This window comes from Lampris incognitus, chromosome 4, assembly GCF_029633865.1.
Source record: "Lampris incognitus isolate fLamInc1 chromosome 4, fLamInc1.hap2, whole genome shotgun sequence".
NCBI lineage: Eukaryota > Metazoa > Chordata > Actinopteri > Lampriformes > Lampridae > Lampris > Lampris incognitus.
The window spans coordinates 13,180,163-13,197,591 of record NC_079214.1 but is presented as its reverse complement, the minus strand read 5'-3'; the positions used below and the strand labels follow the sequence as shown (position 1 = coordinate 13,197,591).

Here is a 17,429-nt window from a genome sequence, read left to right as displayed (position 1 = left end):
GGGGGGAAGAGAAAAAGCGTTTATCCTTGAGGAAAACAAAGGACGCTTTAATGATTTGCAAACGTGAAATATGCTGTGAAGCATTTGTTGGAGTAACATTTAATATCCACTTCTGCAGAGCTGGAGGGTGTCCCTTGCTGGGACACAGTATTGGTAGTAAAAGCTTGGCCCCCTACAGTGTGGGGGGGTCTGGGGGATCTGTTATGCTGTGGGGGGGGGGGGGGGTTCTGGCATGGGTTGGGTCCACTTGTCCCCTCAGAGGGAAGGGTCACTGCAGATTAATAAAAGTTATTCTGAGGGATCACCTTCATCCTGTGAGGAAACGTCTCTATCCTGATGGGGGTGGTCTCTTCCGGGATGACAATGCCCCCCGTCACAGGGCACGAGGGGGGGGGTCACTGAATGGTTTGATGAGTATGATGGAAATGCTGTGGCCTTCACAGTCACCAGGGGTCAACCCAACAGGGTGTTAAGACGGTGCTCTCCACCTTTTGGAAGAATGGTGTCCGTGCCCCCCCAGCAGAGTTTGGAGACTTGGAGAATCTATGACAAGGAGCACTGAAGCTCTTCTGGAGACTCCTTACTGAGACACTTCAGGTTGGATTTTCCTTTGTGCAAACACACACAAGCCAAACATATTTAGAAATGGTCATTTCGTATGCAGGGTGAAAGAAGCTCGCTGTAACTAACATAAAATGGTGACATTATGGCTTTCCCTTCAGTTAGCATACAGTTCATGTTTATTAAAATGGGACGGCTTTACATTTCATACATTCAACTCACATTGGCATTGTTTTACAAAGCAACAAACGGGTATAAATACAGTATGTACATACCAGTATACATATTTATAAAATCCTATGTGAATTAGTCACACGTGTTGTTGTTTTTTTTTTTTGTTGGTTTTTGTTTGTGATTCTGGGCTGTTGTTGTATTGGGGGCTCTTTAGCAAGCTACAAAGTTCAGACAGGAAAGTGCATAAGGGAACAAACATCTAATGTGAAAAAGAAAAAACAGGCAAACCTTTCAAAAACAAAACGATCCGAGCTTCCGTCTTAAGAAAAATAAAACCCACGTCTGAGCAAAAAGCTCCACACAGAAGGGGACAGCATTTACACAAGGCCAGAATTAAATAGCTCAGGCACCGGATAAAAGAAAAACCAGTAACAAAACTGTTGAACAAAAAAAAACCAAAAAAAATGGACAACTGGATTTTTTTTCTCCAAAAGATGATAGCACACATTGGATTTTACTTTCTTCCCCGATTTTATTCAAAATTAGTAGCATTTTATTTCCAGTCATTATGGATTCGTTCAGCTTTTGAGCTGTGTTGTGGGCTAACTAAGATTCCTTTAACTTTTGGGGACACACAAAAAAAATTTTTTTCTGAAACTATGAGCCTGAAAGCAGGCCGAGTCTACACAGACGGTAGGTTTTTGGATTATCCATCCATCCAGTTATCCGGACCGCTTTTCCTGCTCTCAGGGTCGCGGGGTCGCTGGAGCCTATCCCAGCAGTCACTGGGCGGCAGGCAGGGAGACACCCTGGACAGGCCGTCAGGCCATCACACAGGGCCGACATACACACACATTCATACCTACGGACAATTTAGTACAGCCGATTCACCTGACCTACACGTCTTTGGACTGTGGGAGGAAACCGGAGCCGCCGGAGGAAACCCACGTAGACACGGGGAGAACATGCAAACTCCACACAGAGGACGACCCGGGACGACCCCCAAGGTTGGACTACCCCGGGGCTCGAACCCAGAACCTTCTTGCTGTGAGGCGACCGCGCTAACCACTGGGCCACCGTGCCGCCCCATTTTTGGATTAGTTCGGACGAATGGTTGGTTCAGTACGGACAATCCTGTAATACAAGTTTAAGGACTCAACCTCTCTGGGTCCCTGGAAACTAATCAGGTATGGACAGTCAGTGACACATCATCAGACCAGAGAAGGAAAACAGACAATGAGTATTGAATGTGTGGGGGGGGGGGATTATCAAAATAAATCATACATGCACAGATCCATTTGACCCAACGGAGAACAGATGATCATACAAACTACTCCAATAACTTGCTGATACATTAACAACCCAGCTTTACTTAAACAGCTTCTGAGATTCTGGTATCGCTTCACATATTACCAAGTGTGATGTCAAGCAGACATTTTGAGGAAGACGTCTCAGACTGTTGGTTATCTTCAGGTTGGACAATCTGACAAGCCACAACCGGAATCAGTTTCATCCTCCTCGGAGAGAATTTCAAGATGTATTTTTTGTGGTGTGAAACAGATTAGGGTATTAAGGGGGGGGGGACAATGTTCTTCAATAACAGGCTTCAAAAATGTTTGGGTGGTTAGTGGGTGTAGCCATATTATGACAATTGGAAGACGTCCAGCCATCAGTCGGGTGGAACATCCATCTTAACTTTTAAAAAAAAAACTCGTCAGGGTAAGACTTGTCACTATGAAACTTGTGTCAGAGCAACGACCAAGCAGTTTAAATGCTATTCATCGTGTGGTATTTTCTTTTCCCTTTTTTTGTTGTTGTGTGGAACGTTGGTTGGAGTTCACAGTAAAACCATTATGGACCCATCGGCACTTTTGAATCGATCACTTAAGTGATTGGACATAAATGCCAAAAAAAAAAACAACTATGCTATAACATTGGAGAATTAGTCACTACAGTGGTATGTAGTTTGATCATGAGCGTTGCAAGTGGGTGTGACAGGCCACTTCAAAGTTTTTGCAATTCATCATTTTCGACTGACACTTGTTGAACAGGCATCCATGTCAGGATCTAAACTTGCCGTTTACATGACCATTTCACCATTCATTGTGTGTATCGATACTCTGTAACAGTAAGGCTAATGCAATAACGGATCAAAAGAGATTAAAACATTTACACTCATTATTTCCATGCTACTCAGATCCTTAAACAACTGTCAATCAAGACCCCTCGCGGGCTAAACAAATGTAGACTTGCTGCGTTTTGTTTAATCTCATTCGTTTTCATTAATCACCGGTTAACTTAGTTCGCCATTTTATGACTATTTCTGCCTTAATGGACAGCAGAGGGGTGAGCGGCAAGAGAGGCGGCAGAGAGGGACTCAAACACCATATAGGGCTGCAGCCCGACTCAAACACCATGTCAACACTGTACGTGACGTATTCATAAATTTATCCGGGCTTGGGACCAGCACTGGGAATACACCGGCTTGTGCGTCCTCGGTGGCTGGGTTATTCATAAACGCCTTGTGATTCCTGATCATTACATATGCAACTTCCATTTGCCGTAAAAACTCAAAATCAATGGGGCATGCACGTTGAAGACGCATGAGAAAATGCAGATGGCGGTCATTCTTGCAGTTACTGGTTGGAAAAACGTTAAATTTAATCCGTTACTATTTGTAATTTCACCACCTACTGACATATACACCTGCTATGACGTTTCATATCAGGTTTAAAACTCGCTTAATATTAAGTTTTATTACATACATACTTAAATGGGATTCCTTCGTTTGTTAATAATCCACCATGCAATTTAAGTATTCATCAAAATCCTACAGCAGATTTCCCTTCTGCAGGTGGACAAAACTGCTGCAGTTTAGTTGCTCACACTAACTCGGTACTGTGTGCTGCCAGTGGGTCACCAGGTAGACAAAAAGAGAGGAGTCCATTTGCTTGAATGTCGCCGTTACCTTGAGTCTTTCCAGTGTCTCACGTTAATCTGCAATGGTTGAGGGGCCGTCAAAAAGACAGGACAAAATGGGAGACCGTACGAAATATGAGTTGCTTCGACCAGACGCACAGCATGATTGTAGTGTGGTAAGAATATTCATGTTTCGGGGCGAAATGGAACAGAACTCGTGTACTTTTGGTCCTGAGGTCTGAACATTTTAGCAAACAGTTTTCATTTTAGAGCTGCATCAGCTAAGACAGAGACATTTAGCACAGGACTCTTTACAGATAGACAAAAAAAAAGCCCATCTCAGATGCGCTTTTCCGATTGAATGTTGATAAAGGGGGATAGTACATGATTATTTTTTTTTGTTAAAATTCACAGTCTGAAAGTGTGGTTTAAGACCAACACTGAAATAAATACCTTAACTCATCATTCTTTCTCCCACTTGTGCACACAGACACACACGTCGCGGTTTCCACTTATCAGCGTAAAGACATTTCTGTGCTTTTTTGTTACCCCCCGTAGTCCTCAGCCATACGCACACTCGAGCCGTCCTGCTTTCGTGCAGGGCCTCCGATCACACCGTCCCGTGGCTTGGTTTCATGTGTGATTACTGCTATTGGTTAGCCGTCTCTTGGTGGGAGAGTCTGTGACCCTCTGGGCAATACAGTGCGTGTGTACAGGCACTCCACCTGGCAGACAAACGACGTCGGGCCCACTGAAGGTATTGTGGCAAAGGTAGCATCCCTTCTTTTCCGACACAAATACTGGGTTTTTCCGCTCTTTCAACTGAGGGGAAAAGAAAAAGGTTAAGCGTTATATTACATTGACTGTTGTTCAGAAATACCGGGCACTAATGTATTGGGCCAAGAAAGGTTTAAAATCAAGGACAAATTCAATGACAAATGGAGTGAGATAAGTTGATGAATTAATTGACATCAAACAAATTAAAGTAACATAACTGATTTAAAAAGAAATTAGATTAAAGACCAGGATAAATAATAATTTTGATTAGATGGAGCAATAATCATGTCCATCTCTTAGGTTAATGGTTGTGCCAAGAGTTCGCTGCATGGTGCTCACCCTGTCATGCAGCAGCTGAAGGTTCTCAGAACGAGCTATCCCCAGAGCAAGCCGGGAGGTTCGCTGGGCGTGCATACTGGCTCTGACGGCACGGCCCAGAAAGCTCTTCAACAGCTGCAATGACCAGCCCTCGGGGAGCATGTTTAGCACACGGACAGCGTCAAATACCTCGCCGTGACGATTCAGTAGGTCCACCGCTGCCATCTCCAGCTCTGCCCTCCTACCACCTGTTGTGCCCTGGGCTGTTCCATGGAGGTACATCCCCAAGAGAAGGTGAAACAGCTGCTGCTGAAAAGCGGGGTCTCGAGAAGAAGAGGCCCATGTACAGTAGGCCTCGGCTGAGGGAAAGTCTTTGAGCTTGTGAACCAAGATGTGCAGAGCTTTATCATGCTCCTCCAGCTTCCCATGTAGGGTAGCACACTCCAGTAGTAGCTGTTCAGAGTTCTCCACCTTACCTAAACAGAGCAGAGTGATAAGAATTAATGAGGCTGGACCCCTGCACATTACACCCCTGAAGTTATTCCTGAATCTTTGCAAGGTCTAAAGCTTGGGAAACCTCAGGGGGTTTGGATCTTTATCACCTGAAGTGTCTCACCTAAGAGTAGTTGTACACGGTACAGGTTGGACTCCCTGAGCAGAGCTTGGAGTTTTTCTCTGGCTTTGGTCACCTGCTCCTCAACTGCTGGGGATTGGGACAGGAGTAACAAGACCCTCTCCAGGTACAAAACAGCCAGTTGTGTGTGGAATCTTTCCTTCTGCAGCCAGGAAGATGGAAACAACGAATTGGTAACATTAAAAAATGGTTTCAACCCCAGTACAGCCTCCAGCTCTGCTGAGCTTTGCATTGAACACAACTGGCAGCGCTCCTCGGTGGGAGGCCGGTAGTGGTATTGTGTCCATCTATTGCAGTTAGTGGCTCCTACAGGTCATGGCGCGCCTGTACAAGCTTTGCATTTGACAAGCGAAAACATGCAGCTGACATTGAAGAAGTAGTCGGCTGGCTTCGCATTTATCTGAGGACACACATGTAAGTCTACATCCTCTCATCCCACCATTGGGGTTGTGCAATGGTGGGGCCTTAGGAGAACAGGGAATTGAACATTCAAAATTGGGGGAGGAACATTGATGGGGATAAGTAATTTCAGCTGCTTAAGTCCATGTACCATAGCAGCTCAGGTTTGTTGTTCTAAAAGACAAGTCAACAGTGAATACAAATTTCATTTCTGTTGCCTGTACCTGTATCCGTCTTTCCAGCACCAGGTGTTCCAAGTAAAGCAGCAGGGCCTGCTTGTGCTTTGCCAGATATTTGATGACATCATCAGGGTTCAGCTGATCCGACTGACCTTTCCCGGCAGGCCTCTTGGTGAAAATTTGGATACCTATCTATGAGCGCAATAACAGGCACACAAACCGCATTAACGCTGCTAGAACATTGCCAATTTATTAAAAATATGTCAGAATAGTATGCAAATGCTCTAGAGTGTAGAATATCTGAGAGAAGAGTTTATGTGTAAATCTTGGTAAGAGGACAAGTGATTTAAAATGTAACTTGTAAAATCAAGCCGACACATACACTACATATTTGATGCTGCAAGCATTAAGGTCTTGGGAACATACCGTGGGATCTTTGTGCAAGGCCCATTCGGCGTATTTCCAAACTAGGTCCCGATTGGAACAAAAGCTGAGGAAGTCTACAATGTACTCAAATAGGTCAGATCTTGTGGCGTCTTGAAGATCCCCATCGACCACCCGTATCCACAACTGGCCAAAGAAAATGGAGGAAATGCAATTACAAAATGTCTAGTGCTGCAGACTCTGTGGAGGCTAAAAAGACTTTGATATTTATATATTAATACCTGTAGTGCTGCTGCATCCTGGCCATTACAATGGTAGAGCAGCCCAAGTGCAAAATACCTAATAGTAAGAGGAAAAAACATAGTCCAAATCTAGTCACAATCTCTCATCAAGTTCTATTTTTGTAGGTTTTTTTGTGCGAATGGATATTAACTGAAATAACTTTGAATTCAATGAAAGGAAAACTGAGTGCAAAAACCTGCTCCTGTAACAAAGCCTCCAGTTGAAATACGCACTTGTTGTACTTTTCGAGCCAGGGGGCGCTGTCTGCAAGCAGGCAAGCATTGTCTGAGGCCAGCAGATCAAGTAGGCTCTCATGGTCCTGCTCAGCATACAGCTTCAATAGTGCTGTGTCTACATCTTCTCTGCAACCATTAGCACCCTCTGTGCTTCGAACCTGGAATTTAAGATGGAAGAAAAATGGTTAGTGAACGATGAGGAAGTGAGGTAAAAAAAAAAAAAATCATTTAAATATTCTGAAAATACAGTTATTGCCAGAAAAAAAAAACTTAAAGGGTAAAACAGCAATAAATCAATGTAAATAAAAGCAGCGTCTCTTAGTACTATTTACCTCGCCCAAGTATGTAATAAGGAATCTTTTGCATTGCAGCACTTTTTGCTGGTCACCCTGTGCCAAGTGGTTGAGGTCAGCAAACTCATGGAGGGGAGGGTGGCAGCGTGTGAATGAGGATGATGCTGGAAGCAGCAGCGGGTAGAGAGAGATCAGCTCCCGCACATCCAGCTGGCCTTTCCTGAAAGAGATGAACAGACCGGGGATTAAAAAAAAACTGTGTAAAACGAATGCGTCCTTACTCATCAGCGACAATTCTGGGAGTCATCTCTTTTTTCCCACTTCTTGAGTAAATCAAAGTAAAATGGAAAAACGATCAAAACAAAATTCGTGGACGGCACATTAAAAGCGGGGCCAGTATGGTGTTGAGACGTATTCTCACATTTGTATTCAGTGGAGCCCCCAATGAATGACGCAAACAAAAATACATAACAATGAATCTGTTCAAGACCATCAGTCTGTAGGATGTGGACCGAGTTAAAGCGTGTAAACTGATGGACTACATGGCTGCATACCGTTGGCATATGTGTGCAGAAATTCTGTGTTGGTTAAATCTAGTATTGAGACCAGCCAAACATATCCTGCATATATCTCAAGCAAAAACTTCATAAAACTTGGGGCATTAATGTGTGTGTGTGTGTGGGGGGGGGGGTTATCCCATTTTCAAAAAGCTGACATTTCTGCAGCACATGCTCAGTATCTATGTTGTTTGCCTGTGATGGGCTCTTCACCAGGCTGTTCCAAACCGAGCTCTGTGAGGTCAGATAAGTGGCGAGAAAGAGGACTATCAAACTATTTATACTTGAGGTACTTAAAGCTATTCTAAAGAAACCCTGGGCCTAAAAGGTACTGAGAATGTGTAATCACAGAATGGAATAGAGGAAATAGAATAGGCCAAAAAAAAGGCCAGGAAATGAGCAAAACGAGTCAGACACTCACCTGAAGTGTTCTTTTGCTTCATGAAACTGAAGTTGGCTAAACTGTATGAATCCAGCCTGCTGCAGAATTCTCCTGTGCAAAATCTATAATGGGGAGGTTTAAGAAAATAACAAACATTAGCTTATTTCATATCGAATAAAAATCATTGAGAAAATATGTTGTAATAGGTCTGAAAATATGTATTTTAATTTCAGCATAATCATAGATATGGTGCAAAGGTTATAATGTGTGGACCATTTATAACCCACAACGTTGTAATCTGAAATATTACACATCCACCAAATGATACCGGAATGATCAAAACAGCACTGTCCTATGCATCCGTCTGGCCATGCGCACATCTGTCCCTTCAGCTTGTTACCTGGAACTTGTCTTTAGGAATGTTTTGCTGGGCTCCTTCCGTGAGGGTGAGGGCCTCCTCCACTCTGTGACTGACCAGTAGGTCCTGGATCTGTCTCTCCAAGGGCAGGGGCACGAGAATGTACACCGCCTTCGTAGAAGCTAGAACCACTTTACCTACAACACGTATACACAGGTCAGACCATCTTAGCTGCAAAAGATGCATCACATCATACATGGACAGCCTTTAGCCTTCATTATCATTCATGCTCATTTGGCATGTAGTAAGCGGGGAGAGCTGCGATGGATAGAGAATGGTGGAGGAGACTTGCTGAGGCACCAGCTGTGCTCCTACGACCTCCATAGGTTATGGTAACGGAACTGATGATGATGAAGTCATAAAGCCTGAACATTGCATTTTTAATAACGGTTTACCTGTTACTCCAACAGCACTCCATTGCTTTAATTATCTGAAGAAAAAAGCTGGGATCCAATCCAGGTTTTGTGGATTTAAGTGCACAAAGAGAACATTTGGGGAACCTAAGATTTTCACCTTCCTTTTCAAAACTGTTGTAGTATTGCCTAACCGAAGCTAAACCTAACCAAAATCCTGTACAGAAAACCTTCAATTACAGGCTACTGCAGATGTAATAATAATAATGATCGATTACATTTATATAGCACTTTACCCAAAGTGCTTCACAGAGAAGGGGGAAACTCACCTCAACCACCACCAATGTGTAGCACCCACCTGGGTGATGCACAGTGGCCATTTTGCACCAGAACGCTCACCACACATCAGATTGAGGTGGAGAGGGAAGAATCATTGAGCCAGTTACATGGGGGGATGATTAGGTGGCCTGATGGAGAGGGCCAGGTTGGGAATTTTGCCAGGACACCGGGGGGTCCCCCTACTCTTTGCGATAAGTGCCATGGGATCTTTAATGACCAGAGTGAGTCAGGACCTCAGTTTTAACGCCTCCACCGAAGGAAGGTAGTAGGACTAGGCTACTTCAGTGTTTTCAGCTAGGAAAGTTATAAGACCACCCAGAGATAAAACCTATATTAGTGTTCTTAAACTGTTTTGATAAATATATGAATGAATGAATGAATCTTCGTTTAGTCCCGTTAGGGGTCACCATAGTGGATCATCCGTTTCCATCTCTTTCTGTCCTCTGCGTCTTCCTCTGTCACGCCAACCACATGCACGTCCTCCCTCCCCACATTTGGCCTTCCTCTTTTCCTCTTGCCTGACAGCTCCATATTCAGCATCCTTCTCCCAATATACCCAGCATCTCCCTTCCACACATGTCCAAACCATCTCAATCTTGCCTGTCTTGCTTTGTCTCCAAACTGTTCATCCTGAGCTGTCCCTCTAATATACACATTCCTAATCCTGTCCCATCTTCGTTACTCCCAACCAAAATCTTAGCATCTTCAACTCTGTCACCTCCAGCGTCGCATCTCGTCTTTTCATCAGCGCCACTGTCTCCAAACCATACAACATAGCTGGTCTCACTACCATCTTGTAAACCTTCCCTTTAACTCTTGCTGGTACCCTTCTGTTGCAAATCACTACTGACACTCTTCTCCACCCACTCCACCCTGCCTGCACTATCTTCTTCACCTCTCTTCCACACTCCCCGTTACTTTGGACAGTTGACCCCAAGTATTGAAACTCATACGCCTTCATCACCTCTACTCCTTGCATCCTCACCATTCCGCTGTCCTCCCTTTTGTTCACACGTGTATTCTGTCTTGCTCCTACTGACTTTCATTCCTCTTCTCTCCAGCGCATACCTCCACCTCTCCAGGCTCTCCTCAACCTGCTCCCTACTCTAACTACAGATCACATCATCCGCGACCATCATAATCCACGGAGACTCCTGCCTGATCTCGTCCATCAACCTGTCCATCACGATTGCAAACAAGAAAGGGCTCAGAGCCGATGCTTGATGTAATCTCACCTCCAACTTGAACCCATCTGTCCTTCCTACCGCACACCTCACCACTGTCACACTTCCCTCATACATATCCTGCACCACTCTTACATACTTCTCTGTCACGCCAGACTTCCTCATACAATACACCTCCTCTCTCAGCACCTTGTCATATTCTTTCTCTAAATCCACTAAGACACAATGTAACTCCTTCTGGCCTTCTCTATACTTCTCAATCAACATTCTCAAAGCAAACATTGTATTTGTAGTGCTCTTTCGTGGCACGAAACCAACAACCAAAAAAGCGGCACAGTGGTTAGTGCTGTCGCCTCACAGCAAGAAGGTCCTGGGTTCGAACCCCGGGGTTGTCCAACCTTGGGGGGGGGGGGTATCCCAGGTTGTCCTCTGTGTGGAGTTTGCATGTACTCCACTTGTCTGCAGCGGGTATTCTCCAGGTGCTCGAGTTTCCCCCACCACCAAAAAGACATGCATGTTAGGGTTTATACTCCTGTCTGTGCCCCTGAGCAAGGCAGTGGAAAGAAGAACTGGATTTGGTCCCCGGGCGCTGCACAACGGCTGCCCACTGCTCCTAGCTACATAGCTAGGATGGGTTAAATGCAGAGCGTAATTTCCCAACGGGGGTCATTAAAGTATATCAAAAAATCAAATATATGAAATCACCATACTGCTGCTCGCTAATCTTCATCTCTCTTCTAAACCTAGCTTCCACTATTCTTTCCCATATCTTCACACTGTAGCTGATGAACTTTATACCTCTGTAGTTACTACAGCTCTGCACATTTCCCATGATCATTAATTAACAAAACAAGAGGGGAAAAACAGAACATAATACTGTTTTTTTTTCTTCCTTAAACCCAATTTAGTATTTTTTGTTCTTTTGTTTTGCTGTGTGTGTGTTGGGAGGGGTGGGGCTTGTTTCTCATGGGCAATGGTTCCAACAAACCATCATTTCCTTACTCAAGAAAAAAAATGTTTTTCAGAGATGTTATTTTCAACCAGCAACATCAATACGGGTGGGAGGGAATTTAAAATGGATGAGTGAAGACAGGTTACCTTCAAAATCTTGTAGAATTTGTCCGTCCCTGAATGAGAGGGTCTGTTTTAGCTGCTGGTCCAGCATGCTGTGGACAGTGATGAAGCCTTCATCCAGAGCCACCACATAAGGGAAGCACACAGCAGCACCAATCACGTTCTCTGACCAGTTCACAGGGGCCCGCTGGGACACGCCTTCCGCATTGGCAAACATTCCTAGAAATGGACATCCACATGGGGTTTGAGGTAAGGGGAGTACGTTTTGGGGGTGAGTAAGGAAGACACTGATTCAAGTTGTAAGGTTTAATACTCATCAACTATGTTCGAAGGTGAAATGCTAAAAATATTTTTTCCAACAAATAGTTACTATAATGAAGTGTGAGATTAATTTTGTTCCTGATTAAGTCCACAATCTTGCTCAAAATGTCTAAAGGGTTTTTTTTGGAGTTGAATGTGCCATTCCTAAATTTACTAAACAACAATGCTGTCAGTATGAGTTATGAACATTTCATACTTAAAGTGACCTTGTGTAATTTTCTATCTATTTAGCAAACAAGGCGCATGATCATTTCTTCATGCACAGGAAATGGTGCTCTCCACAAGGCATGATAAAAATGAATGAGGGATTTTAGATATTTTTTTCATCAGCAATGGACCGCACGTATTTTGCTGCACCCTCTAACCACTGACAAGCCACCGCTGAAGAAAGAAACATAAAATCCTGTGTTCAATTTTACCATGCCTCGTAGTGAGCGTCATTTCCTGTGCATGAACAAATGATCCCATCTTGCTTGCTGGTATTGCGACAGTACCGCCTGTGCTTGTCGCACCAGGGCATTTTAGGCGATAGCAGCGGAATTAAGTGGCGTATTGAAGCGCCAGAGGTCTCACTTTGTCGTGTACACACTCCAGATCTTAATAAATAAAAGAAATTACACTAAGGGAAACAATCACGATTTTCAATATTATCTAAGTCGTAGGGACAGCAGCCATAATACTGAGGAGTCTTCTGTGTGTCTCTGAAATGCCCCAGAAATTGTGTTTGGTGGTAAATTCACTGGTCAATCCATGAATGTAAAAATGTGCTTCCTGGTTTGCTGATAGGCTGCATTATATTGCTGTATATGCTTATGGGAATAAAAACGCCACATCATTTTGTTATTCAAATTTTCTTATATAATGCAGCATATTGGTAAATCAGGTCATTAATAGATTGACACTTGCACACAATTTATACCTGCCAATGGAGTGTTCAGAGATCATTTTGACAATCATGTTTGCTACCCTTCGTGGGAATTTTAGTAAGACTTGGGCTTTCAATGACATGAATGAAGGGTTTTCCAAATATGTTTTTCACATAAGTAGGAATAAGCACACTTGCATTGACCTTCAAACAATACAGGCACAGCAACATCTGAGTAAACCAAGAAAATCAGTTGCCTTACAGGATTTCTTGCCTCACCCATGTTGAGTCAGACAGTTTCTGTTGACAACTTCACATGATCATCTCCTAGCTAGCTTTCTACGCTCGGCTCCTTTTGGTAACTCACCAAGACCACCTGGGGCAGCCAAGAGGAACTCCTCCCTGCCAATCCGCTTGACAATGGGCCTCTTCTCCTCGCTGTTGTAAGGGAAGAGATCCTGAGAGGCACCTGAGCTGTAATTGAGGATCATGTACTGTGTGGTAAGGGCCAAGCACAGGAAGTAACCATCAAGGCTGACAGCACAAGGTTGCTCGGGCGTGGTCACCTCTTTGACCAGCTGAACCCTGTCCTCATAAACCATGTAAATCTGCACTGTCCGCCGCTTAGAGGATATCACTCCAATTTCCACACAGAAAGGATCACCGTTTACTGGGTTCTCATTCATGCAGAACGCTGTCACACCTTTGATTTTGGCTCCACCCCCTGCAGCTGAAGGTACGGTCTCCAAAGTGACCATGTCTACAAGAAACACGGTTCCATCACAGAGTACTATAAGACGCTCCAGTGCCGAAGCAGCCCGTAACTCAGCAACAGGCTTCTTGAGGCCCAGGAATTTGTGCAGCAGCTTCTGGGGCGAGTAAGTCAGCCTCCCCTTTTGGGAAGTGACCTCATCTATCAGGAAGTGGTGGATAAAGCAGTCGTTAGTGCCCACGTACAGGTGCTTGCCACAGCATTCTATACACTCTATGTTGATGCGAGCCTTGTCACCCATCAGGAGGTCCCGCTCCACCACGGGGACTAACTCAAAAGCCTTCACACTCATCTCCGCCAAGGCATCGACACTAAAAGGCAGCAAAAACAAGCAGATATCAATAACTCCACATCATCATATATGTGGCATCCCACAGCATCTCATGCAACACATTTTACAAAGTACTCTTCTCTCCTGAGGGATAATCTATCCACAGGCAACCTTGGAAGATCAACATGATGCATTTTACTAGTAACCCCCCCCCCACAACTGGTTAACGTTTTAATGGCGGAATTTGCTCACAAATACAAAGAACAAACGCGTTTTGCCCAGGAAAAACCATAAACGGTAACAACTGACCTACTCGCCCATGTCAGTATCGTTTTTCCTGACAGGCACCTCACAGCTAGCGAAGGCTGAAAGTTAACCCCTTACTGACGTTAGCTAGCAACGCCACAGGAGCTAACGAGAGCAGCGACCCACGGTTAAATAAACGGCTAACGCGCCAATAACTGACATAGTTACGTCGTTCTTCGAGACAAAACACGTCAACTGGACTGACACAAATTCAAGTATCGGAAAAAGTAGGGACAGTCAAGTATTGGATTTGACGACTAAGCCGCAGGTTAAGCTAACGGTGCCCGGCTAAACTAGCTACCCAGCGAACCGGAGCCTGCTCTTAACGGAAGCGTCAAGCAGCTAGCTCGCTGTGACCGGATGAGGGCGCGTTATTCGCTTGACGGAACGGCGTCACTACGTTACCCGGTGGCAGATGTTGGCGAAAAGTCAAAATGTCAACCCCGGCCTCCCTTCCCCCCCCCCCTGGGAGGATGCACTGCGCACTAATTAACTCCCGCTGCTCCCCCCCCCCCAGCTGGCAGTGCTGGCGCGTCAAAGCAAACGTACCCAAGGCTGTGCAAAGCACTCTAGGCCCGTTCACCAGAAACGGGCGCGTCCTACCGGTTCAGAACCAGCAGCCATGACGCGTCTTTTTTTTTGGGACGAACGTGTGTTCGGCGAAATCATAACGCGCAGGCAGGCAGGCGGGGGTTAACACAGCGCGGCGGGGACGGCGCACGAGTCCAGCGCGCGCAACTCCAGCTGTCGCTGGCCCGACCGAGCGCTCGACGCCGCCCATTTGGACCCGAGCTGCGGTTGCCAGATACCGCAAGACAAAATCAGCAGCTCGGACCGTCAAAACGAGGAAAATTTGCTCTGCACGTGAAGCCATCCTTGTTTCCTCTTCTTAAAACCCCAGATTTAATATGCTTAGACACGACATTATGGATCACGTTATGCATTATGTTTTACGGGAGGAAATGGTGAGAGAATGATTTTTTTTTGTAATTGTGTGTGTGTGTGTGTGTGTGTGTGTGTGAGAGACCCCCCCCTCCCCATAGATGTGCATTAGTACACCAAGATGCAATAAGATCTGAGCTCTCATAAGGAAATTTCTGTTGGATATGATTAAATGCAGAAATATATAACTGATTATACTGGCTGGCGGGTCTGACCCTTTAGTCGAGCGGTTAGCGAGTATTCCTTCCACCTTCTTAGCACACTCTCCTCGCTTGTCAGCACATTTCCATCTCTATCCTTGATCGCCCTAACTTGCTGCACATCCTTTGCAGCTTGGTCCCTCTGTCTAGCCAATCAGTATAAGTCCTTTTCTCCTTCCTTAGTGTCTAATCTGTCATACAACTCACCATACGCCTTTTCCTTTGCCTTTGCCACCTCTCTCTTTGCTTTACGCTGCATCTCCTTGTACTCCTGTCTACTTTCTTCATCTCTCTTACTATCCCACTTCTTCTTTGCCAACCTTTTCCTCTGTATAATTTGCTGTACTTCCTCATTCCACCACCAAGTCTCCTTGTCTTCCTTCCTCTGTCCTGATGACACACCAAGTACCTTCCTAGCTGTCTCCCTCACTATTTCTGCAGTGGTTTTCCAGCCATCTGGCAACTCTTCACTACCACCCAGTGCCTGTCTTAACTCCTGCCTGAACTCCACACAACAGTCTTCCTTCTTCAACTTCCACCATTTGATCTTCGGCTGTGTCTTCACTCGCTTTCTCTTCTTGGTCTCTAAAGTCATCCTACAGACCACCATCCGATGCTGCCTAGCTACGTTCTCCCCTGTCACCACCTTGCAGTCTCCAATCCCTTTTAGATGGCGCCTTCTACATAAGATATAGTCCACCTGTGTGCACTTTCCTCCACTCTTGTACGTCACCCTGTGTTCCTCCCTCTTCTTGAAATATGTATTCACCACAGCCATTTCCATCCTTTTCGCAAAATCCACCACCATCTGTCCTTCCACATTTCTCTTCTTGACTCCATACCTTCCCATCACCTCCTCATCACCTCTGTTCCCTTCACCAACATGTCCATTGAAGTCGGCTCCAATCACCACTCTCTCCTCCTTGGGTACCCTCTCCACCATGTCGTCCAACTCATTCCAGAATTCTTCTTTTTCATCCATCTCACACCCAACTTGCGGGGCATATGCGCTGATAACATTCAGCAATAAACCTTCAATTTCCAGCTTCATACTCATCACTCTGTCTGACACTCTCTTCACCTCCAGCACGCTCTTGAGATACTCTTCCTTCAGAATTACCCCTACCCCTTTACTCCTCCCATTCACACCATGGTAGAAGAGTTTGAAGCCACCTCCGATACTGCTGGCCTTACTCCCCTTCCACCTGGTCTCTTGCACACACAGTATGCCTACCTTTCTTCTTTCCATCATGTCAGCCAGCTCTCTCCCTTTATCAGTCATAGTGCCAACATTCAAAGTTCCAACTCTCACCTCCACATGCCTACCCTTCCTCCTCTCTAGCTGCCTCTGGACATGCTTTCCCCCTCTCCTTCTCCTTCGCCCAACAGTAGCATAGTTTCCACCGACACCCTGCTGGTTATCAGTACCGGTGGCGGTCGTTGTTAACCCGGGCCTCGACCGATCCGGTATGTAAGTCTTATTTATGATCCGCATATTTGATTTGGCAAAGATTTTACGCCGGATGCCCTTCCTGACGCAACCCTCCCCATTTGTCCGGGCTTGGGACCGGCACTAAGGATGCACTGGCTTGTGCATCCTCAGCGGCTGGGTTCCTCTTGGACCAACATACCAAGTCAAATTCCTTGTATGTTGCTGAACTACTTGGCAATAAATATTATCTGATTCTGATTCCAATTCTAGTGGTAACTATGAGAGGGAAAGGGTAAGGAGGCAAAGGCAATGAAGGCCACAGCAACTTTTGAGCAACTTCTGCACACGCGGGCTTGACCTCTGGGGCAAGTGGGGAACACGGGCAAGTTCTTAGGCAAGGCACGTGCAGCCGTGGGCCATGGGGTGCAGGTTTTCCAGCCAGCCGGTCACCACGCCAGCTGCTTTCACTGATTAATAACAATACACCTTCAACTAAAGTGCACAGGCAGACTTTTTGAGTCACGTCGAGTTCACGGGACGTTTTCGTTGGGGGGGAGGGGTGGAAATGACGTCAGAGCCGGAGAGCGAAATTGGGAATGAGAGCGAGCACGCGTTCCTTTTTCTCATTTACAAGTTCACTCGTTTCTCCTGTCTTCCTTTTCTCGTTTCCACACTCGAAACACGTCGAATTCCTCGAGCGATTCTAGTAAGTCGTCTGGGAAGAGGGGAGACGTATCTCGTTGGGACGATGGCCGTGACGAGAGAAGAGGGGATTTTCAAGGACCCACGTTTGTAGGAGGGGAAAACTTGGGAGTTGCGCGACCGATCAGGATAAAGAGAAGTGGGATGGTCACATC

General features: G+C 45.5%; 1 protein-coding gene across 3 annotated transcripts; it reads right to left on the bottom strand.

Annotated features, from left to right (window-relative positions):
* Positions 1 to 674: 674 nt before the first annotated feature.
* On the bottom strand, positions 675 to 14,673 carry tgfbrap1 (transforming growth factor, beta receptor associated protein 1). 3 transcript variants are annotated; one of them, XM_056278397.1, is made up of 13 exons: positions 14,548 to 14,673; positions 13,017 to 13,732; positions 11,488 to 11,682; positions 8,496 to 8,650; positions 8,135 to 8,217; positions 7,196 to 7,376; positions 6,861 to 7,021; positions 6,627 to 6,684; positions 6,388 to 6,531; positions 6,007 to 6,153; positions 5,366 to 5,525; positions 4,771 to 5,225; positions 675 to 4,476 (listed from the first exon to the last, which is right to left on the bottom strand). In XM_056278397.1, the coding sequence occupies exons 2-13, from the start codon at positions 13,711 to 13,713 to the stop codon at positions 4,288 to 4,290; spliced, it is 2,625 nt and encodes an 874-aa protein (XP_056134372.1). In that variant the 5' UTR covers positions 13,714 to 13,732; positions 14,548 to 14,673; the 3' UTR covers positions 675 to 4,287. The 3 variants fall into 3 exon arrangements, with proteins under 3 accessions (XP_056134372.1, XP_056134375.1, XP_056134373.1); XM_056278400.1 differs by lacking the exon at positions 14,548 to 14,673 and adding an exon at positions 14,002 to 14,377; XM_056278398.1 differs by lacking the exon at positions 14,548 to 14,673 and having other exon boundaries at positions 13,017 to 14,377.
* Between the last annotated feature and the right edge of the window lie 2,756 nt (positions 14,674 to 17,429).

Excerpts from the sequence above, each read along its gene's own strand:
- tgfbrap1 (XM_056278397.1), bottom strand. The coding sequence starts at position 13,713 with ATGAGTGTGAAGGCTTTTGAGTTAGTCCCCGTGGTGGAGCGGGACCTC. Across the intron at positions 6,154-6,387 it reads CCTTGCACAAAGATCCCACG|ATAGGTATCCAAATTTTCAC; the intron begins GTATGTTCCCAA and ends TTGCGCTCATAG. Across the intron at positions 4,477-4,770 it reads TTCAGCTGCTGCATGACAGG|TTGAAAGAGCGGAAAAACCC; the intron begins GTGAGCACCATG and ends TTTTCCCCTCAG.